General features: G+C 42.7%; 1 protein-coding gene across 1 annotated transcript in view; it reads left to right on the forward strand.

Annotated features, from left to right (window-relative positions):
• Window positions 1-23,831, forward strand: part of mpzl1l (myelin protein zero-like 1 like) — a 36,699-nt gene extending 12,868 nt beyond the window's left edge. Inside the window, exons 2-6 of the mRNA XM_060909579.1 lie at window positions 3,395-3,567; window positions 6,275-6,485; window positions 12,092-12,221; window positions 15,598-15,703; window positions 23,382-23,831. Of these exons, the coding sequence (XP_060765562.1) occupies window positions 3,395-3,567; window positions 6,275-6,485; window positions 12,092-12,221; window positions 15,598-15,703; window positions 23,382-23,477 (716 nt within the window). The 3' untranslated portion in view covers window positions 23,478-23,831. The remainder of the gene's footprint in view (window positions 1-3,394; window positions 3,568-6,274; window positions 6,486-12,091; window positions 12,222-15,597; window positions 15,704-23,381) is intronic.
• The last annotated feature ends 325 nt before the right edge of the window (window positions 23,832-24,156 follow it).

Below are 24,156 nucleotides of genomic sequence, written 5' to 3' on the forward strand. Positions count from 1 at the left end.
TGAATTGCAGGAGTTTATCGCAGTGTGGAGGACTATATAAAGATAAATGATTATCTGTGCTGATAAGTGGAAGAGGTTTATGCACATTTTATTATCTTCTCGTGTTAAACATGACCAGTCTGAACATGCTGTGAATCTGTCACAAGTCTGTGCACTAACGATCAGCTATGCCAGCTTATTAAAAACTACTTCTTTGTGTGTCTTTTAGATGTGGTCTGTTATTCAGCTCCATGTTTCACATGCAGCTGTTCTCTTTTTATCTTTTATTTCGATGTCTTTTGTTCCATGACGATGGCCAGAGCAGTTTCTTTTTCTTTGTAAATAAAACAGTTCTGGGATGGGCGGTTTACTTCCATCTGATTTGAGCATCAACATGTTTGGCTGCTTTCAAGGAAGTCAGATTCTTATATTGGCAGTATAGAACTTGTGGATAATAATGAGATTTATTTTCTGTATGAAATTGGAATGAAAAGCTACAGGATTTTTTTTTTTTTTTTCTTCGTTAAAAGCTATTTTTTTGAGTTCAGTAGCACAAATACGCTATGACGATTCTGAGCTGCTGGGAGTTGCCCTGACAGTTGTGTAAAACCAAGAGTCAGTCAGGATGGTCGGGTGGAAGTGTATACACGTCCTATACGTACAGAAATGACCTCATGCCACAACATCAGGTGCCAAATTTGTTGGACTGCACAGCAATGCAAAGAAAATGAGTCTGTTGTAGTAACACAGGGTCAAATTCCACAATCCTGCACTGTACGAATCTCCCAAGCCGTACTCTTAGACATTGTCTCTCTTTTGTGTGCGTTTCATATCTGAACAGCCACTCCCTTCCATGCGAGAGTAAAAAGAAAATCTGACCGCTCCCATGACTTTGTGTATTTTAACCAGTGTTGTAGTCTAGTCACTAAATCTCGAGTCCCCAGTGTTCAAGTCCAAGTCTTAAAAATAACGTCGAGTCCGAGAGCAAGACTCCAACCGCACCGTTTGACGGTGGCCGTTAACATTAGTTTGTTCCTGAACATGACGTATGAACAGGTGAATGTGCGTTCTCTTTGTCAGGGAGTGTGAAGTATTCTGTCAGAGATGGTTGGGAGACGGATGGAAGTGCAGAAGGTGTGTTTATTAATACAAGTGAAGACAGGTAAACAATCCAGAATGGCAGGTAAAATCAAGCGAGGCACAAACAGGCTATTGTAGACTTGACAGAACCAAAGACGAGAAACAGGAAATCAGGGATCAGGAAACCAGACAAGGAAATAAGGCTCAGTTATGTGTCAGCAATGCAACTCAATACTTCGCAAAGTAAGTGTGTTTTTATATAGGCGTGCTGATTGCACCTTAATCCTGTGCAGGTGTGAGTCGTTTACGGCGCGTGCTGTCCGAGAGTCTATCAGATGCACGCGCCAAGGCGGCCAGGTGTGACACTCTTGCACGAAATTAGTACAAAAATGAATGTAGATATAAATATCTTATGCCAAATTATTATGGCATGTTACAAAAAATGAAGAAAAAAATCCAAGTCCCCGTCTCCAATTTACGAGTCCGAGTTAAGTCACAAGTCCTTAAAATTAGGGCACGAGTCGGACTCGAGTACTACAAGCCTGATTTTAACAGCGTTTAGTCACTTTTTGAATTTGACACTTGCAGTTGATTTCCAGGCGGCACGGTGGTGTAGTGGTTAGCGCTGTCGCCTCACAGCAAGAAGGTCCTGGGTTCGAGCCCCGGGGCCGGCGAGGGCCTTTCTGTGTGGAGTTTGCATGTTCTCCCCGTGTCCGCGTGGGTTTCCTCCGGGTGCTCCGGTTTCCCCCACAGTCCAAAGACATGCAGGTTAGGTTAACTGGTGACTCTAAATTGACCGTAGGTGTGAATGTGAGTGTGAATGGTTGTCTGTGTCTATGTGTCAGCCCTGTGATGACCTGGCGACTTGTCCAGGTGTACCCCGCCTTTCGCCCGTAGTCAGCTGGGATAGGCTCCAGCTTGCCTGCGACCCTGTAGAAGGATAAAGCGGCTAGAGATAATGAGATGAGATGAGTTGATTTCCATATTTTAGGCATCGACATCAATACCTGCTTTCAAGTTTGGGGGTTTTAATCCATGAAAACATGGTATACTACAAACAATGAATTAACAAATAACATTATCACTTTACGTTATGAAGAGGTCAAATCGCAGGAGTCCCACAGTTTGGATGTACTTGGGGTATACTCACACTAGTGTGCATCAGTTGCCCCCTAAAAATGAAAAGTTCCTCCGATCACGATGCATTTTTGTTTTTATGTTCCTTTTGGTAAGAAAACACACTGGGTGAAATATTTTGACAAAATTCAGAAGTTTAATGGTGGCACCAGGAGCTCAAAGTTATGGAAAAAGCTGCTATTTATGACTTTTATGACAAAATTTCGATCACTTTTCATGAAACATTATGGCACCTTATTAGAGTATACCAAATATCTTAGATACACATTTTTAGTACATATTCTAAATATATTATCAAGCACAGTTTGAGTTTTAGCTGTTCATTGAATCTAGGGCTGTGCAATTAATCGACTTTTGATCACGATTTCGATTTTTGTGTCAAACGATCTCAAAATTCGTATAATTGAGTTGAAACGATTATTTTGCCATTTGTCGGGGACGCGCACACGCAATACATTTCCGACAACACTCACGTGGCGGAAGCAGTGTGTGTGTCTCTATGGCTCTCCACTCACGCAGCTGAAAGGAGGAGAGATTGACAATTGTTCCTCCCTCCCTGCTCCCCCACTGGCCTGTGCTCATATTGTGCTTTCGTTCCAGGCCCGAGTGAGCTTATGCCATCACGATGTGCCTTTTTGTGTTGAAAAAAGCACTCCCGCATAGCACAACGAATGAGTTGTTGTTTTTTTTTTTTTTTTTTTGGTTTCAAGACTCTTTTTACATTGCGGATTGTTTGGAGTCATTTCGGGCGTGGTGATACACGGCCTTCTCACATGCCGTACATGTTTGCAAGTCATTGATTTTTCAGTAAATCGTGCTGCAAGAATAAGATTTTAACAGAGGCAGCAGACTTCTTCCTCCCTGTCAATGTTTGTTTGTGTCCGTCAACTAATTTTGATGTCAAAGCGTTGACGTTCTGTGTTTGGGCACGGTCAGCAATTACACTGTGCACAAATACAACTAACCGTTCGATTCAATTTCCTTGAGATAACGGTTTCCAAGCAAGCCAACTGAACCACGCCCAAGCATGTCATGCAGCGATCACGCAAGGCAAAGGAACCGGACTTTGAGGGTCAAACATGCTCCGGTGCGGTACGGATCGCCTAGCGTGAGCGTTTAGCAAGGTCTGTAACCCATAACTGCTCCTAGGTGTTGAAAATGAGTAATGATTTTTTTTTTCTCTCTGTTTCTGTCACAGGTATATATCCAGTTGCTTCTATAGAAGTGTACACTTCCGTTGAGGTGTTTGTAGAAAATGGAACTACTGGAGTACTTAAATGTACTTTCAAATCGAATCAAGTGATCAGTAGTCGAGCATCAGTGTCCTGGTCTTTCATTCCAGAGGGCTCTTCGGATTCTACTGGTGAATCTGTAAGCATGATGATTTTTTTTTGCCCCCCCCCAATCCTGTGAATGTGTGTTGCTATGTTTAGAATTGTAGACAGGAAGGACTTGAATAGAAATGTAGTTTCAGACCATGTGAACACAGGCTCGTGCAGTTGTGTGATGACAATTGGTCATGTCCCATTCACACAGCGGTTTGGTAACTATATCATTCAATTCTTGTTATATCTTTCAGTATAAGTGACTGACTTCATTTGATGATTGGCAGTTCAGTATGGAAGTTTTTTTGGACTCATTATTCAAATGGCCACGTGTTTTGCGATTGGCAATTTAAAAATAAATTTTGCAGTTAGCAATTCAGTATGCAAAACGGCAGTGCAGTCCAGTTCACTGACAATGAAGCCGGGGTCCAAGCGAAGTGCCACCAGTGAACCAGTCGCTGAACGAGGATGTGACGTCGTACATCAAGGCCCACCTTGATGAGAGGACTGACAGTTTGCATTCTCAATTGAATTTTGACACCAAAATTGCGAAATGAATCGTCATTTGTATAAAGAAAACCACAGCAACATGAAAAGCGATTCATTAAATTTTCTTTCAAACTTCTCATCAAAAGTGTTGCCAGGCAAAACAAGCCTCGCCCGGCAGCACTCATTTTATACCTATATGTTGATAACGGTAACATTTCTCAATCGTCAGCTGTCAGGTTATAGTCCTGTGAAAATCCATGACCTTGAGTTTGACATTTCAAAGTCATTCAAGGTCAAAGGTCATGGCGGCAACTGAAAGCCCATATGGGACTACTTGTATGTTGATAATGGTAAACATCTGGCTGTCATGAACCATTTTAAAGTTATAACCCTTTGAAAACCCATGACCTTCAGTTTGACCTTTCAAGGTCAAAGATCACGGTGCCAAATGAAAGCCCATATGGCACTTCTTATAAGTTGATGAGGGTAAATGTCTGTCTCCCATCAACCGTTTTCAAGTTACAGCCCTCTGAAAATCCGTGACCTTGAATTTGACCTTTCAAGGTCAAAGGTCATGGTGCCAAATGAAAGCCCATATGGGAGTTCCTATATGCTCATAATAGTAAACATCTGTCTATCGGCAACCGTTTTTGAGTTCTAATGAAAAATGTCACGTTGACCTTTCCAGTGACCTTGACCTTTACCTTGACCCAATTACCCCCCAAAATTTAATCAGGTAATCTACGGACCATTGCCCACCTACCCTGAAAATTTGAAGTCAATCAGTGCAACCGTCTAGACGCTAAATTGTTAAAGGAATACGCCACCCCCAAGTGAAATTGAGTCAGTCCCTGCAGTCCCTAGAGTTGGATGAGTGAGCCAAAGCGTTTTGTAGCCGACCCAGCCATTGCCCTGATCTGGAAACGTCCCGGTTAGCTTTAGCTTAGCGTAGTCGCCGTAATCCGGCGTGTCCAGATAGCATTGTCGTTGCAAAAGTGAATCAAATAACTCAATATTTTTTATAATTATTTCTCATGACTTGTACATTCACATCGAGTACACATATCAATGCAAATTAACACTAAGGGATTTACTAGACCAATTTATATCTGGAACTATTTTCGGCCACAGCACAGGCAAAGCACCGCTGCAGGCGCAAAGACACCACGCAGCACCTGAAAACCCTGGTTTCCCTGGTAACACTGGTGTATTGACGGAAGTTGTGGTGCTGCGTGGTGTCTTGGCGCCTGCAGCGGTGCTTTGCCTGTGCTGTGGCCGAAAATAGTTCCAGATATAAATTGGTCTAGTAAATCCCTTCGTGTTAATTTGCATTGATATGTGTACTCGATGTGAATGTACAAGTCATGAGAAATAATTATAAAAAATATTGAGTTATTTGATTCACTTTTGCAACGACAATGCTATCTGGACATGCCGGATTACAGCGACTATGCTAAGCTAAAGCTAACCGGGACGTTTCCAGATCAGGACAATGGCTGGGTCGGCTACAAAACGCTTTGGCTCACTCATCCAACTGCAGGGACTGACTCAATTTCGCTTGGGGGTGGCGTACTCCTTTAACAGATGAACACACAAACAAACAAGGTCAAAGATCATGATGCCAAATGAAAGGCCATGTGGGAGTTCGTATATGCTCATGATAGTAAACATCTGTCTATCAACAACTGTTTTTGAGTTATGCTGAATGTTATTTTGACCGGAAGATTGACCTTTCTGGTGACCTTGACCCGATTACCCCCAAAATTTAATCAGGTAATCTATGGACCATTGCCCACCTACCCTGAAAATTTGAAGTCAATCAGTGCAACTGTCTACACGCTAGATTGTTCACACGCAAACAAACAAACCGCACTGATCACGATACCTCACCCCGCTTACTCCGTCGCGGACGAGCTAATAAGTCAAACTGATTTGAGGATTGCATTGTCATTTGAATGAGTCCAAAAAACTTCCCCAGTTTAGTCCTCCCTTATTTGTCTTTTTCACGATCCCTTCTATGGCATTTGCATATTTGCTGTCTCTCTCGAGCGGCACGTCCGTACTTGAAGCGTCAAAATAAACCAGAGCCTCAGGCAAACCGTTTGTCAGACTCGATTGTTTAACCTCTTAAGAAACAAGAACACAGCGATCACCTCAGTAAAAACACATGGCCTCAAGAAAAACTATGAGAAGAAACGCCACCATTTTGGTTTAGTTTATATTTCCTCAGCTGTTGCACTTATCTGGCCATGTTTGCTTTTCAGATCTTCTACTTTGCTGGTGGTAGCGGTTTCCCAGACAGCGCTCAGTTTAAGAGCAGAGTCGAGTGGGCGGGGGACCTGAACAAAAAGGACGGCTCCATTCGTATCCATAAAATGCAGTTCTCCGACAATGGCACTTATACGTGTGACGTGAAGAACCCTCCTGATATAGGAGGCAAACCTTCCCTGACTAAGCTCAGAGTTGTCAAGAAAGGTAAACCGTGATGATTTTTCTTATCATATCCCAAACCCTGTGCCATTAGAGTGTACGATGCTCATATCATGAATTTACACTGTAAAAGTATGTGGACACCTGACCTTGATCATCACACCCATGTGGATCTTCTGACCTCAGACCCCACTGGGATGAACCGGAACACTGATTGCAGGCCTCAACGTTAACTTTTGACACCTTAAATGGTCTTAAAAAAATGTTTGCCCTAAAATTTTGCGGTATTTCGGCAAGTTTTCAAGTACACGGTTCAAGGCAATACTGATATATGTTTTCTAGGGGTATAATTGAGTTATTTAGACAAACATGTATGGGTTTTTTTTAACAACATTTATTTTTAAAAACATTTATTAATTGAATATTGATGCCTGCTTTGACATCTCAACATGGGGGGGGAATGATGATAATTTCCATCCATCAATCCACCCATTCCCTCCTCTCCCATGCTCCCCTGCCTCCCTACCTCTGTCATTACATCATCCATCCATCCCCCCCAATTATCTTCACTTCACGTGCATGATGGGGTAAGATATATTTATCTATGGGATAATTGACTATGTAAATGATATATATATATTAGGGCTGTCAAACGATTAAAAAATTTAATCGCGATTAATCTCAGGATTTCATATAGTTAATCGCGATTAATCGCATTTTTTTTAAATCTATGTAAATGAATAAGGCTTTTAAAGTGAAATGTTACAATTAAAATGGTGAACACATGCTAAAAGTACTTGTTAAACTGCTGGGACAAGAGAAAATGGTAAGGGAGTTTATTCACTCATACTAGGCAGGACTGAACATAAAATCCAATTTTGTGTTTTGTGTGATGGATTAGGGAGCTGTAGTCTCAAATATAAAACATGTAGTCACATACTACTGTGTCTCAGTTCAGACATGTGTGACAAAAGAAAATAATTAAATAAAACTTCAATTGTGCTGGAGTTGTATTCAGTCACAGCCTATAGACCCTTTTCAGTCATGTGACCTTCGTAAACGCGACCGCCATTTTGGACATGTAGTGGACTTCGGCTCGAATCGGTTTGAATGCGAGGAAGGCGACAAACATAAAAGAAAAAGGAGCGAGATGCAGAAAACTGTATTTACTAGTTTACTGTAATTATGATCTGGCAGCTATTTACACCGGATCCAGTGTACCAGTAAATAGCTGCCGGAGCCAACGTCCGAGCTTGCCGGAGCGCGCTCCGGAACCTCGGACGTTGGCTCCGGCAGCTATTTACACTGGATCCGGTGTAAATAGCTGCCAGATCATAATTACAGTAAACTAGAATGGAATGTTAACAGCAATGTAATGCCTTTTCTGGCTAATTTTATTCGTCTTACCTCCAACAAAGTGGTCACTACACAAGCGTTGGTATGCCGCTATCCATCTTCTCCGTCGGTCAGCATCTACCGGGATCCGATAAAATGATAACCCTTGCCTTGTTTGTTGATGGTTACTACATCCAGGTGCACAACAATATGGTGGCATGATGGAAGTCTTGCTGAAAATAAACACTTTCTTTGCTGCCGTTCCTCAACGTTGGCTGTGGTAAACTACTGGTAGTACACGTCCAAAATGGCGGCCGCATTTGTCGTGACGTCACGTGAAAAGGGTCCATAGGACTTCACAGTACTGTACAAACAAAAATAAATTGCAGTTGGACTTCAATAAAGACATTTAGTGTCATATCACAGTGCTACAGCGTACTGAAATCTCACTTTACAAAAGTATTTTAGAACTGCAAAGTGCATACCAAAACCAACTCAAATCACACTACTTTTGAAATGAAACTTTTGAAATGAAACTTCCCGTTTAACAGACCTTTCTCCATCACTCACCATAGACATATAAACATAGACTCCGCATTGAGCTGGTGGCCCGTTGCTGGGATACGTCAGTGTGTCCGCCATATTGGATGTGGCAAATCTTCCCCGTAAACCAATGCAAGTAAATGGACTGAACTTCATAAAGCCCCTTTCTACAATAATATTTAACTCGATGCCTTTTATTCACCCATTAAGACACACACGTATATATTTGGGAAACAAACAGGCATCAAAACAACATATATAATTTTTAATGTGATGGTTATAAATAGTGCGAAATACCCTGTACACTGCAAACTAGCGACAGATACGCGATAGATAGCTCAGGTAAGCTAATCAGTCAGCATACCGTAGCAAGCTACCAAAACCTGAGGCCACAATAACCAACCTACAAGACTGAATATGATAAATGATAGAAATAGTGGAAAAACTGGAAATAGTGAATGAAAATAAAAATGTACTGTTTTATTGATTGAGTCACCACACAGACCTACTCTCGCTGAATAAAGTGAGCTGAATGAGCGCCAAACTGAGTTCGGCCAGGTTCTAACGTCATACCAAAACAAAATACATCACTGATTCCTTCACATTCAGAAAGGTTAAAAACGTTCATCATAGTGTGGCACTGTATTCTCTAATTCTCACTGCTTATAACTCTACACCTACCCGGTGGAGATGAGCTGGGAAACTGAAGACTGAAGGAACAGTATTGAAAAGTATTTTTCCAGTCTCACCTGTGAAAGGTAATCCCATGTGATCTCGTTTGGACGGTAAACCTGTTGGTACAGTTAAACGCAGCACATGAATGAGGCATCTTTATTCTCGGCTACTGTCTAGACGCTATACCAGAGACGTCTGAAGAATCTCCACTTTGCCACATCCAATATGGCGGCGAGGATGACGTATGATTCTACGCAGACGTATGATTCACTCACATTGAAGCAGCACGCAACAAGCCTCAACAGGAACTACGGGTGACTCGCAGGGCCAAATTAGAATTTGTGTTAACGGCACTATTTTTTTTAATCGCAATAAATTGAGATCGCGTTATCGCGTTAACTTTGACAGCCCTAATATATATATATATTTACTGTAGAGGGTGCGGTTTACTCTTTGAGACACAAAAGCAGGTCTTTACATTAGCTTTTTTATATATATATATATATATATATATATATATATATATATATATATATATATATATATATATATATAAAATGTGTGTGGACATCCTGTGAGCCCTGCGATTAACCTGGCGACTTGTCCAGGGTGTACCCCGCCTCTCGCCCGTAGTCAGCTGGGATAGGCTCCAGCTTGCCCACGACCCTGTAGAACAGGATAAGCGGCTACAGATAATGGATGGATGTGGACGTCCTGAAGTCAGCTCGGGAAAACGTAGAGGGCACCAGCGACCACTCGTAGTGATCCATCCATTATTCGTAACCACTTATCCTGTGCAGGGTCGCAGGCAAGCTGGAGCCTATCCCAGCTGACTATGGGCGAAAGGCAGGGTACACCCTGGACAAGTCGCCAGGTCATCACAGGGCTGATGCATAGAGACAAACAGCCATCACTTGTAGTGATGAAAAGCACAAATGCGCACATGCACCTGAAGCGAGCCAGTCAGAATCACTGTTATAAATCGGGAATAAAAAAACAAAACGGCGATCACAGGGGAGGCAAGGATGCTGGTTAATACGTCTTGTTTTTTTGTAACGTACTCGCTCAAAAATCATTTTTGTGTTTAAAGGATATGGGACATGGATTTTTACCTGGGCATAATTATGTATAAAGGACATAAGAAATGCCATCTAAATCACTGCAGGGCGTCAAAAATGTGAAAATCATCACATTAAAGTTTTTCTATACATCAGCGTAAAACAAGGATTCGTTAATGAGCTAGGTGGTCACGTGACCCGTGACGTGTCAAAAACTTTCCAAGGAGCCAGTGCTTGGGAATCTAATGTAAACAGGTTACCGAAATGGACACCATCGACAGTGACATTCCCGATGTTTCACAGAGATGTGAAGTTAGACCCTATCAATTCGAACCGATAGCTGGAAATTCACATGAACATGGATCTTGTCTTTACTCTGACGGGTCAGATGATTGAGAGTGAGTTCATTCAGTCCCCATGAAACTGAAAGCGGTCGGCTCGATAACACTTCCTGGGAAGTTAAAAACAATTCTGCTCAAAGGCTAATGATCTGTTGAAAGAAGTATTATTTTTGTATCATACATTGAAAGTTCATCATAGATCTAGCTAAAGTCCGTTGCAAGCTAGTTTTTTTTTTTTTGCTGATATTTTTCGAGATTGATTGAGATACAATGCTTCCAGAGTCCGAGATGAAAACATTCAAAATGGCGAAACGAGTCAGAATTATGATAATCAATAATTGATACACCCAAAATTATAATACTAATCCTTACCTCGGCTTTCAGTCGCTTAGCGCAGAGGTCTTCAACAGGGGGGTCGTGAAATCACACCGGATCACTCATATCAACAAAAATATTCCTGCCCTGTCCCCTGGCCTCCGTGCAGGGATGCAAACAGCGCGCCTTTCGGCGGATGCCGCCTTTTTCACGGCTGAATCGCGCAGATCCGATTTAAAAAAAAATAAAAAATAGCGATGTTGGTTCATGGAGCATGAGGCATGAAGTGTAAGGATGAGAGAGAGGCGGTTTGGGTCGGGAAGCTGCGCGCATTTGTGCAGCCTGGCGCAGGTGTGCGTGGCTCCCGATTTTGAACTGTTTTTTTCCTCATCCTTATGCTTCCTGTTTCATGAATTAATATCGCTCAGTACCTGAGTATTAATGTTGAAAGAATCCTCAGTGAAATGGTCCGAATGCAGTTTGTGGGAAACAGTAGGTGCAAAGTTTTTTTTTCAACAGGTGTTCTGTAAAGTTATCCTACCAAGCCTAATGCGCATGCGCGAAGCCTACTGCGCATGCGCAGGTGAGCCCACACTTTCCTCAGCTTCGGGTCCTTGGGGAATGCAAAAAAACTTACTCCAGGGCATTTCCCATTGGAATTATTGCAACCATAAGCAGCACAAGACACCATGATGTCCAATGTATGATGTCCAATGTACTTTAAAGACTATAAAAACAATTTTCTTGTCATCCACTTCTCCATTCATCTACCCGCTTGTGCTGTGCCCGAAAGTTTTTGTGACGTATGATCACGTGACAGCGGCTCTTCCGGTTGCAAAAAAATGCATATCGGAAGTCGAGCAGAAATGCCATATAATCATCACGAATATAACGATTTTGCTGAATTTAATAGATGATTTTGTATTTGTTGATGCAATTAATTCATATTTTTAATGGAAAGAAACTGATATAGCATGCTTTTATGTTTCATGTCCCATATCCTTTAAAGAAGCTGACCATAGGTATGCCCGAACTGGCGTAACTCACTAAAATATTTCTGCCCAAGCATCTTGGTCAGGCAAATCTGGTATTCGGGCAATACCTGGCATTGAGGCTTGGATTGTACCCCAGGCCTCCTCATCCAACATCAGTCCCTGACCTCATTAATGCTCTTTTAGCTGAATGATCACAAATCCCCACAGCCACGCTCCAAAATCTAGTGGAACACCATCACACGAGTGAAAGGGGACTAAACGTGGAACAGGATGTTCAGAAAGCGCATGTCAATGTCAGGTGTCCACAACCTTCTGGCCATACAGTGTATTAAATCGTAGCCCTGTAGTGAGAGATGTAGCGGGTTTTTATTTATTTTTTTTGTGCACAGACTCCCTGCCTCAGACGAGCCCAGCAGTGATTGTGGGCGCCGTCATCGGTGCAATCATCGGCGTCATCATCATCGCTGTAGTCGCATATCTGTTAATCAGAGTAATGCGGTCCACCCGTGACTACGAAGGGTAAGCTACACCCAGTTTATTAAGCGTTTAATTATAACGATACATTCAAAGTAGGCTTTGTATTGTGTTTCTGAGGGAGGTTTGATATGTTGTGTTGGAATTCCAAGACTTTGATCGATGCTATGTGTCAGACACATTTGTGCACAGCTTCAAACAGGCACCAAATAGATGTCTTGGGGATTTAACACTGATTACATTCACAAAGTCCTGTGTTTCTTTAACACCCCACAAATCAAAGTGAGTGATCTCTCTCTGTCTCTCTCTCTCTCTCTCTCTCTCTCTCTCTCTCTCTCTCTCTCTCTCACTTACTGGCACGATGGTGTACCGCATCAGTTCGACCACTCCTGTGTGTTGAACCCTGTAACAACTTCTAACCCGTTATAACAATATGTCACGTGGTTTAACCAGAGAATAATTAACCAGCTTTCCATGACTGTATAGGGTAGTTCACTGTTTAAACTGGTTTGGGCTATTGGACTTGCTGTACTTTTCGACTCCCCATTTCCAAGATGTTACATTCTACATCGTCTTTTTTTTTTTTTTTTTTAACGTGTAAAGTTTCTGGTTTGAACTTCTCCTCCTGGGTGAACATGCGCTCTGTGTCTTCATGTGTGTTTTACACAGGGCTGCACAATTAAGCGTAGTAAAATCGCAATCTCCTTTCTAAACGCCGCCGATTCTTCTGCATTTTAATCCATCGGCCGCATCAAAACAAGCGCTCCTGGTTTTCCCCAAGGAATCTCAAGCATCTCATAATTCTGTATTGTCTTTGCTTTCTCCCTCAACCAATGACAACGTGGCTTTTCACCACGTGATGCAGTGGAGCAGAAAGGCAGCAGTAGAGGAGCAGAGCGAATGAGAGAGGTAGCAGCGAATGAGTGTGAGACATAAGCGGAGAAAAGTTGATGGTAAGGAGAAATAAAAAAAAAATAAAATAAAAAAAAAAAACCCACCCCTGAAATGAATCCAGAAGAAAAGCCAGAAAAGAAGGGGGGTTAAAAAAAAAAGGTTCCCCTTCAGTGGTGTGGAAGTATTTTGGATTCAGGCAAGACGATGATGGTCAATCTCAAGCGCTTTTTTTTTTTGCCATAATATGAGCACAGCATGGTAAGACCACAAATTTATCCGATCACCTTCAAGGAACAGTCCACCGTACTTCCATAATGAAATATGCTGTTCTCTGAATTGAGACGAGCTGATCCGTACCTCTCCGAGCTTTGTGCGACCTCCCAGTCAGTCAGACGCGCTGTTACTCCTGTTAGCAGTGTAGCTAGGCTCAGTATGGCCAATGGTATTTTTTGGGGCTGTAGTTAGATGCGACCAAACTCTTCCATGTTTTTCCTGTTTACATAGGTTTATATGACCAGTGATATGAAACAAGTTCAGTTACACAAATTGAAACGTGGCGATTTTCTATGCTATGGAAAGTCCGCACTATAATGACAGGCGTACTAATACTTTCTGCGCGCTTCGACAGCGCATTGATACCTTCACTCCTCTTCGGGCACGGCCAGGCGGGCGAATGCCCTGGTCTGTCCGCCCTGTCTAAAAAAAAAAAAAATGGTACAACTTGAGCCCCATGGTAAAACTGGGACTTTGTAATTTTTCCGCATGAGGCCCATGGTAAAACCACACTTCCAGGAGGGGCTGCCGTCTGCCTCCCAAGCCGGCCGAGAGCGCTCCTTGTCGGGCACGGCCAGGCGGGCGAATGCCCTGGTCCGTCCGCCCTGTCTAAAAAAAAAAATGGTCCAACTCCGAGTGAAGGTATCAATGCGCTGTCGAAGTGCGCAGAAGGTATAGTGCGGACTTTCCATAGCATAGAAAATTGCCACATTTCAATTTGTGTAACTGAACTTTGTTTCATGTCACTGGTCATATAAACCTATGTAAACAGGAAAAACGTGGAAGAGTTTGGTCGCATCTAACTACAGCCCCAAAAAATACCATTGGCCATACTGAGCCTAGCTACATTGCTAACAGGAGTAACAGCGCGTCTGACTGACTGGGAGGTCGCACAAAGCTCGGAGAGGTACGGATCAGCTCGTCTCAATTCAGAGAAGAACGTATTTCATTATGGAAGTACGGTGGACTGTTCCTTTAAACGTCCCCACAAAGCGCAATATGACGAAGCTGTAAAGGGCAAGAAAACAGCAACCAAAAACGCCTGTCGCCCGACAGCACAGACATCGATAACGGAAACCTTGCACAATGCGTCACCATACCCATCAAGCGCCCAGAGGCATAAGGAGTTAACAGAGGCCATCACTTATCACTGAGCCAAAAACACGGCCCTCGTTAACACCGTACCAGAACTGAGAACATTCGAATATTTAATCAGCTGCCGCCATCTCCAACTGAAAACGGGAACATACAAACAGCACCCCCTCAGGCAGGAAGGGGAAAACGGCAACGACAGAAAGGAAGCAAACAATAGTAGTGTCCGAAAGTAATGTTTTTTTTTTTTTCTCTCCATTTTACCAATGAGCTCACTATATAGTCCTCCTATATAGTAATTCCGTATGTAGGGAGTAGTGAACGAGTGAGTGATTTCAGACACAGGGCAAGGTTTCCTAAAAAGATTGCTGTTTTCTTTACCCTAATTGATTGAGCGGTTCTTTTCTGTTGATATGCCAGTCCTGGATCTGTTTTGTCGCGTTTACTTTTGCAGGTTAATGAGTGCAATAAACATCTTTTAAATTTTGGGGGGGAAAGAAATTCTGCCAGAGAAAATCGCGATCTCAATTCTAAACCAAAAACAAAAATCGTGATTCACATTTTTTCCATAATCGTGCAGCCCTAGTTTTACGTCATGTAGCATTTCTGTAAGCTTGTTCTTCATTAACACATCTCTTCTCATTGTCTGTCTGACCAGCTGCTTTTCTGTCGTCCTTTACCAGCATGTGTACTAACCCTTACGTGAGCAAGCAGAACAAAAGGACGCAATGGGAAACAGTGAATGATAAAAGTACCAATCAGGAAGTGCTGCAATAGGCTGTGCATGAGAGACTTTTACTGTACCCTGTTTTTAAAAAAAAAAAAATCTTTCTGGAACATCACTGTTTTCCATCAGTTCCTGATTTGCAAAGAAATTGAAACAGTCAAGCAGTACAGGACAGATGGTAATAATTTTCAGGCCACAGTTTGCTCCTGATGTTGTAAACAGTGTTTTTCATGTAGCGCTTTGTTCCTTCGGAACCTTTTACCAGTATCTCCATGTTGCTCAACATCATTTTGTTTCATCACATTGGTGTCTTTCTTCATCTTTGTCTCTCCTCCTGCGCGTGTATGTGTGCGTGCCTCCACCATTCGCCACTGTCTGTGCATCATCGCAACCTGATTCTCACCCACCCACACCCACCCACTCCGGCTGCCGCAGCTGCACCTCCATAGAGAGTGCGAGCATACAGGCGGCTCGGCCGGGGAAGAAAGCCGAGTCCAGCACAGAAGGCTCGCGTTGTAGCAGCCCCTCTGCTCCTGTACAGGTACGAGCGAAGCTGTTGGTGAGATGATAAAAAAAAAAAAACGAACGTGTGAGTTGGAATGTTAGAACAAATGTCCTTTGTTCATTTTGTCCGAAATGGGTTTTGTAAGAAATGTGCAGTAACGGAGCAGTCTGACAAATGGCCATAATGGTCTACAATTCAGCATTAAAGTATTATTACACATTTATTGTTTAAGTGCACAAGGTTCCATACTTTTTTCCACTTCCATCCTCACCAGTCACATCTTCCTCATGTCATTTGTTGCCCATGTTTTATTTCCCTGCAGAGGCATGTTGAAGCAATATAGTACAGAGAAGTGCACAGATTTCTATTATAAGCCCGGCTTTATTATAAACGAAAGCAATCATGTAGGAACAGTGTAAAGTTCAGATGCATATCGAAGGTGTGTCTTAAATTCGGCCCTTCTTCCGTATCTACTGAGAGAGGGGTGTGGCTCAGGATCTAGAAATTGCGAGAAGGGTGTCGGCAGGGGCGCCTGCTATGGGGGTCGAGGGGCATGCTGCTCTGGGAAAATTAGAAATATTCATCAAATTTGGGGCCCTCTGGTACAATCCTGGCATGAAAAAGCACTTGGGAGAAGCTCTTGAAGGATATGGGACATGGATTTTTACCTGGGCATAATTATGTATAAAGGACATAAGAAATGCCATCTAAATCACTGCAGGGCGTCAAAAATGTGAAAATCATCACATTATTCAAGTTTTTTTATACATCAGCGTAAAACAAGGATTCGTTAATGAGCTAGGTGGTCACGTGACCCGTGACATCACAAAAACTTTCCAAGGAGCCAGCGCTTGGGAATCTAATGTAAACAGGTTACCGAAATGGACACCATCGACAGTGATATTCCCGATGTTTCACAGAGATGTGAAGTTAGACCCTATCAATTCGAACCGATAGCTGGAAATTCACATGAACATGGATCTTGTCTTTACTCTGACGGGTCAGATGATTCTGAGAGTGAGAGTTCATTCAGTCCCCATGAAACTGAAAGCGGTCGGCTCGATAACACTTCCTGGTAAGTTAAAAACAATTCTGCTCAAAGGCTAATGATCTGTTGAAAGAAGTATTATTTTTGTATCATACATTGAAAGTTCATCATAGATCTAGCTAAAGTCCGTTGCAAGCTAGTGGTTTTTTTTTTTGGCTGATATTTTTCGAGATTGATTGAGATACAATGCTTCCAGAGTCCGAGATGAAAACATTCAAAATGGCGAAACGAGTCAGAATTATGATAATCAATAACTGATACACCCAAAATTATAATACTAATCCTTACCTCGGCTTTCAGTCGCTTAGCGCAGAGGTCTTCAACAGGGGGGTCGCGAAATCGCACCGGATCACTCATATCAACAAAAATATTCCTGCCCTGTCCCCTGGCCTCCGTGCAGGGATGCAAACAGCGCGCCTTTCGGCGGATGCCGCCTTTTTCACGGCTGAATCGCGCAGATCCGATTTAAAAATAAAATAGCGATTATTAATTCATGAAACATGAAGTATAAGGATGAGAAAAAAACAGTTTAAACCGGGAAGCTGCGCACGTTTGTGCAGCCTGGCGCAAATGTGCGCAGCTTCCCGATTTAAACTGTTTTTTTTTTTTTTTTTCTCATCCTTATACTTCCTGTTTCATGAATTAATATCGCTCAGTACCTGAGTATTAATGTTGAAAGAATCCTCAGTGAAATGGTCCGAACACAGTTTGTGGGAAACAGTAGGTGCAAAGTTTTTTCAACAGGTGTTCTGTAAAGTTATCCTACCAAGCCTACTGCGCATGCGCGAAGCCTACTGCGCATGCGCAGGTGAGCCCACACTTTCCTCAGCTTCAGGTCCTTGGGGAATGCAAAAAAACTTACTCCAGGGCATTTCCCATTGGAATTATTGCAACCATAAGCAGCACAAGACACCATGATGTCCAATGTATGATGTCCAATGTACGTTAAAGACTATAAAAACAATTTTCTTGTCATCCACTTCTCCATTCATCTACCCGCTTGTGCTGTGCCCGAAAGTTTTTGTGACGTATGATCACGTGACAGCGGCTCTTCCGGTTGCAAAAAAATGCATATCGGAAGTCGAGCAGAAATGCCATATAATCATCACGAATATAACGATTTTGCTGAATTTAATAGATGATTTTGTATTTGTTGATGCAATTAATTCATATTTTTAATGGAAAGAAACTGATATAGCGTGCTTTTTATGTTTCATGTCCCATATCCTTTAAACTAAGGTAGCAGATTTCAGAGAAAGGAATCGGTCGACTCAAATCTTTTCTTTATTTTATAGCGCATGTAGCCTTCGTGCCTAACTTTGCAACGCTCAGTTCTGATTAGCATAGAGTGGTAAATTGGTGATGGCTGTCCTAACCACAGGAGCTAACCTTTTACATGTACATCACCATCGCGTCCTCAGCAACAACATGGTGGGCAGCCAGGGCCGGCAACTGAACCTGGCTGAAGTATGAAACGAGGAGTGTGGTTGGTCGACGTGCCGCTCGCTGGCCAACAGGAGCACTCTATCGTTTCTAAGCAGCAAGTCACGTCCTGCTTCAGGAATAAGGCAGAGCGAACGCTGTACCAGAGAAACATGCAAGTGCAAGGGATGCAGATTTAAGGGTCTCCACTCGTCCACTGGCGTTTATTAACGTTGCTCATTTTTATTTCATCATAATTCTCTCTAATAGATGCTTTTCACCGTCACCTGACCTCATAGCACTGGTAACTACGCTGCCATGACGGGGCACGCTTGTCATGCTTCGTTCAGCCGAGTTAGTTGTTATTGATCGGTATGGGAAGGTTTTACTGCGTTTTTTTGGACATGCAAATTGTTTTGAACGAAACGGACATCAGATTTTTTTTTTTTTATTTACCCAAAGTAATTTATCATCGGGGGCGGCACGGTGGTGTAGTGGTTAGCACTGTCGCCTCACAGCAAGAAGGTCCGGGTTCGAGCCCCGTGGCCGGCGAGGGCCTTTCTGTGCGGAGTTTGCATGTTCTCCCCGTGTCCGCGTGGGTTTCCTCCGGGTGCTCCGGTTTCCCCCATAGTCCAAAGACATGCAGGTTAGGTTAACTGGTGACTCTAAATTGACCGTAGGTGTGAATGTGAGTGTGAATGGTTGTCTGTGTCTATGTGTCAGCCCTGTGATGACCTGGCGACTTGTCCAGGGTGTACCCCGCCTTTCGCCCGTAGTCAGCTGGGATAGGCTCCAGCTTGCCTGCGACCCTGTAGAACAGGATAAAGCGGCTAGAGATAATGAGATGAGAGATTAATTTATCATCGGGCGAAAAAAAACTAGAGAGGTTTCTAAACATAGAAGGGGGAAAAAATTCAACGGGACTCGGTGTTGAATGGAGAGGTCAAAAACCCCTATGGTGTGCTCGTTTTATTTCCACGAAGATAAGAATTCAAACAAATTTATAATGATTTCAGAACTGGAGCAAGGTGCTCATTCTTATCCAGTGAACCTGAGTAACACAGCGGATCGGCACAGCCTAAACTTCACCGAGACTTAAAGTACGTTTAAATTCAGGGATCCTTCAGAGCGCGTTGTGCATGCGCATCAGGAGTTGGTCGTTATGGGAAACGCCTGATGCTGATTTGAGAGCAGTCAGCGCACTCATATAAAGACAGAGGCTTTGTGAATTATCCTCATTATCACGGGTCACGTTCGTTTGTAGCAGTGTTTTTGTAAATATCACGCCTGCTAATAAACCCACTTCCTACACTTGGACCCGTCTACCGCCGCATACCTGACCGAATACTTCACAAAGTCTCCGTGAAAACGGCGTGCCGATTTGCGCTCAGATCAGCATCAGGTGTGTCCCATAATAACCGAGATCCAAGCAAGTGCGCGCGCACAACGCGCTCCAAAGGATCCCCGAATGGGAGTTTTGAAGCCCGTCGTTGCAGAAAATTACCCGTCCACTTCTAGTATCAGCCGCCAAAAAGACGGGGTGACGGGTCTCTAGATAACACCAAGGTGTGGATGGTCGTTAACAAGGTAGACTATATGAAATAAGGGAGAGAAAGGAACAAAGGAAAAGATTTTGGCAGCATTTTCATGCAGAAAGCAGCACTATTGTGATGTTCGAGGTACTGAAAGTCTCTGGAGTGGGCGAGTTTTACTGGCTTGTGGGCAGGAGAATGAGGTGACTCAACTGAATATTCCTCTGCATTAGCTTTTCACATAAACACATGCAACAATGACAAAAGTTAAGTTTACATTACACCACATGAACAATACGTCTTCACCCCCACACACACATCTTGGTGGTTAACCTAATAACCTATCAAATAGGTAAGAGATGAGACGATTAAAAAAAAAAAAAAAGGTAATTAAAACAGCCAAGCAAATGATAAGTCAAGATGGTGGCCAAATCTTTAATCATTTCAACATGCTGTATATAAAAGGAAGTCGTTAGTTGGAGGGTGGAACATGCAGTTTGCTGCTGTTTATCTTATTCTTATATTTAATCACTTTGCTGTCAAAGCTGTGTGTGTTGTTTATATGCATCCTTTCCAAAAGCATTAAGTATCACACGTGCCAGCAAATCTACTTGGCTCAATTTACTATCTATGGAGGCTTCGCACCATCACGTGACCCCCACAGGAACAGTAACTAGGGCGCCATGACAGGGGCCATGCTTGTCGTGCTTTAGTGTTGTAGTCTAGTCGCTAAACCTCGAGTCCAAGTCCAGTCTCAAGTCCCCAGTGTTCAAGTCCGAGTTAAGTCCAAGTCATTTAAAAAAAATTCCGAGTCGAGTCCGAGAATAAGACTCCACCCACACCATTGGGTGTGACTGTTTTCGTGCCATTAACATTAGTTTGTTCCTGAACAGGTGAATGTGCGTTCTCTTTGTCAAGGAGTGCGAAGTATTCTGTCAGAGATGGTTGGGAGACGGATGGAAGTGCAGAAGGTGTGTTTATTAATACAAGTGAAGACAGGTGAACAATCCAGAACGGCAGGCAAAATCGTAAAACGGTGAAACAGGCAATAGGTCGAGCGAGGCACAAACAGGCTATCGTAGACTCGGCACAATCAAAGATGAGAAACAGGAAATCGGGGATCAGGAAACCAAACAAGGAAATAAGGCTCGGTAATGTGTCAGCATTGCAACTCAATACTTCGCAAAGTTTTCAGTGTTTATATAGCCGTGTTGATTGCGCCTTAATCCCGTGCAGGGATGAGTCATTTACGGTGCGCGTGCAAGAGTCCGCTTGATGCACGCACTGCCTGACAGTCTGCCTGATGCACACGCCAAGGTGTGCAGGTGTGACACTCTTGCACAAAATTAGTACAAAGATGAATGTAGATATAAATATCTTATGCCAAATTATTATGGCATGTTACAAAAAATAAAGAAAAAATCCGAGTCCTCGTCTCCAATTTACGAGTCCAAATGTAGTTAATGCACGAGTCCGGGTCAAGTCATGAGCCGGACTCATGTACTAGAAGTCCGGTGCTTCGTTCAGCTGAGTTAGTTGCTATTGATCGGTATGGGAAGGATTTGCTGCGTTTTTGGATGTGCAAATTGTTGTGAACAAAACAAAGACATCATATATTTTTTTTTAAATTTACCAAAAGTAATTCATCATCAGGGGGGAACTAGAGATTTCTAAATGTAGAAGGGAAAAATGGCTCGCAACCTGCAAGGTGCTCATTCTTATACAGAGAAGTGAACGTGAGCTTGAGCACCTTGCTGTACCTTCTCTTAGGCTCATGTTCACTTCACTGGATAAGAATGAGGACCTTGCTGCAGTTCTGAAATTATTTATTTATTTAAAATTCTTACGTTCATGCAAATGAACTGAGCATACCATTGGGCTTTTGACCTCTCCATTCGACACAGGGTCCCACCGAATGTTTGCGAGCCATTTTTCCCTTCTACATTTAGAAATTGCTCTAGTTTTTTTCCCCCCCGATGGTAAATTTAAAAATCTGATGTCTTTGTTCTGTTCAAAAGGATTTGTACATCCAAAAACGCAGCAAAACCTTCCCATACCGAACAACTAACTCTGCTGAATGAAGCACTACAAGCTGCCTCCTGTCACGGCAGCATAGTTACCATTGCTATGGAGGTCTCGTGACGATGCAAAGCTTCTATAGAACACAAAGGTTATTTGAGACACTCCCTGGAGAATTGAATGGGGATTAATGGATACCTTCTATATTTTGAAGGAAGACTGGCTTTCAGTTTAATAAAATTGATACAATTTAGTTCTCTCTGAAACTGGGTCATAATGATGTATGTTCAGGCTTTCGTCTAAACCGGGGAACAGGGGCGCTGCGCCCTCTTACTCTTGGCGTGCGCCCGCTTACCGGAATGCCGATTGAACCCCAAGTCACATATGCTACTGCACAACATGCAGTCTTTCTCAAAACGATTTTTTTTCTCCGTGAAAACATCCCCGCAACACCACGTGACAATGTGTCTGATCATCAAATACGTTATAATTACTCCAAAAATATTCCAATCATAGTAGATACACCGCCAGACGGTGCAAAAACAATCCAAATTGGCGTTTTCCAGACTGAGGCGCCATGTTTAGTTGTTTACTTGTCGCGGCTGCTCTCGCGAGATTTGACATGGGTTACATACAAGGTCAGCTGACTTGTAGAGCAAGATTTCTCGAGACTGAATGACCTTTCACCCACCGGCGCGGGAGCTTTTGACAGAAGTAGTTCACAAGTTGTTTTTGTTGACACTTGGGCATTTAAAGATGTCATCCCGCGGCACGAAATGGAAGAAAGCCAAAGACTGTCCAGGGCAGAAGATTACTTCTTTCTTTTTCAATGTTGACAGACAATTTGTTACAATTTCCCTCTCAGATGGCCTCAGAATGTCCCATTGTAGCCTCAATTTTTCAAAGGCTTCGCACGGCGGAGGGGGGGGACGAACAACCGGCACCATCCCCCCCGTCGCTTCGCTCCCTCGCCATGGTGAGCGCCCTCGTACTAAATTTTTCTAGAAAAAACCCTGATGTTTATTTCTCTAATATCAATTCTGTGACTGGGAACATATCGAATTTGAGGGGATTCCATAGCAAACAATGTACGTGAGATCACCCGGTTCGTGCAGTCAAGCAAACAGAGGAAGTACGCATGCGTAAGTTTCCCCTTCCTTTGATCATCCCACCATCTCCGCCGATATTTATTAGTTTAGGCCTGCGTTTCCTTTCCATCGCTGTAGTAGGTCTTCCACATTTCATTCGCATACTCGCGTCCTCCCTGTTTCTCTCCTGTTTCAAATTTGTATCCCACAATGCCTTGCGCGAACGGGGAAAGCCCACCATGTGATGCATGACGTAGTAGCTTGTATTGTGTCACGCTGAAGCAGGCAAATATGGCAGAGAATTTAGGGCCACATGGCCCTAAATTCATTAATTGTTCTATTAAAAATAAAATAAAATTGGAAGTCTGATTCGAATTGAGTAGCTTTCAAGTCCACTAAACAAAAATAATTGGCTGTCGGGAAATTCTTTTTATGACCTAAACTTGAACAATCTGAAAGGCAAGTCTACCTTTAATGGATACAGTGTTCCCTTTTTTCTTTTTTTTCTTTATATAAACATAACCAGTGTAGATCATGATGATTTGGTACTTACCCTTCTCTCTCTCTCTCTCTCTCTCTCTCTCTCTGTTTTTTGTTTTTATCAGGGCCCGGTGATATATGCTCAGCTTGATCATTCTGGCAGTAAGAACTCCTTCCATAAGATGGAGCCAGTGGTTTATGCTGACATCCGTAAGAACTAGAAAGAGAACCAAGTGTAGTTTTCTTTCTCTCGCTTTCTCTTTCTCTTCCAGCAACACTCCATTTTTAAAAAAAAAATTTTAAATGTTTTTTTTTTTTTTTCTTGAAATAAATGATTAACATGTGTGTCAGTCATGTCCCATATACTGGGAGGCTTTAAAGCAACATGATGTTATTGCGCTCAGAATTATTACCATGGTAAATGCAGTTAGTGATTTAATTTCCCCCCCACATCGACTCTGTGCACGCTGCTTATTGGGTAATTCCACCCCAAATCACCAGATTTAGAAAAATGTTCGCCACTGACCATCTCAGATTTGCTTCATACTTTCTGGAAATATTGTCAGTGTGCCCAATAAATAGTGTACAAAATTTTAGGCTTGTACTTTTCATTAGTTTCTGAGATACAGGGGCTTAAAAAAAGGGGTGTGGTCCCAATTTCGCTGTTAAAACACGTGCTACAGAAAACGGACCTAACTTCCATAAGTCATTACTTTTAAACTATTCATGCAAGATGCATGGAAATTTCAAGGATTGTTCTTCAATGCCAGATGCCTTTACCGGTAAATACTAAAATAGAAAGTTCACAGTTCAGTATTTGCCAAGTTATGGCTTGCTGAAAATCATAAAATGTCTTCTATCGTGCTTTGGAGCAACTTTGACGCCCCATATCTCCACATT

This window comes from Neoarius graeffei, chromosome 25 (genome assembly GCF_027579695.1).
Source record: "Neoarius graeffei isolate fNeoGra1 chromosome 25, fNeoGra1.pri, whole genome shotgun sequence".
Taxonomy (NCBI): domain Eukaryota; kingdom Metazoa; phylum Chordata; class Actinopteri; order Siluriformes; family Ariidae; genus Neoarius; species Neoarius graeffei.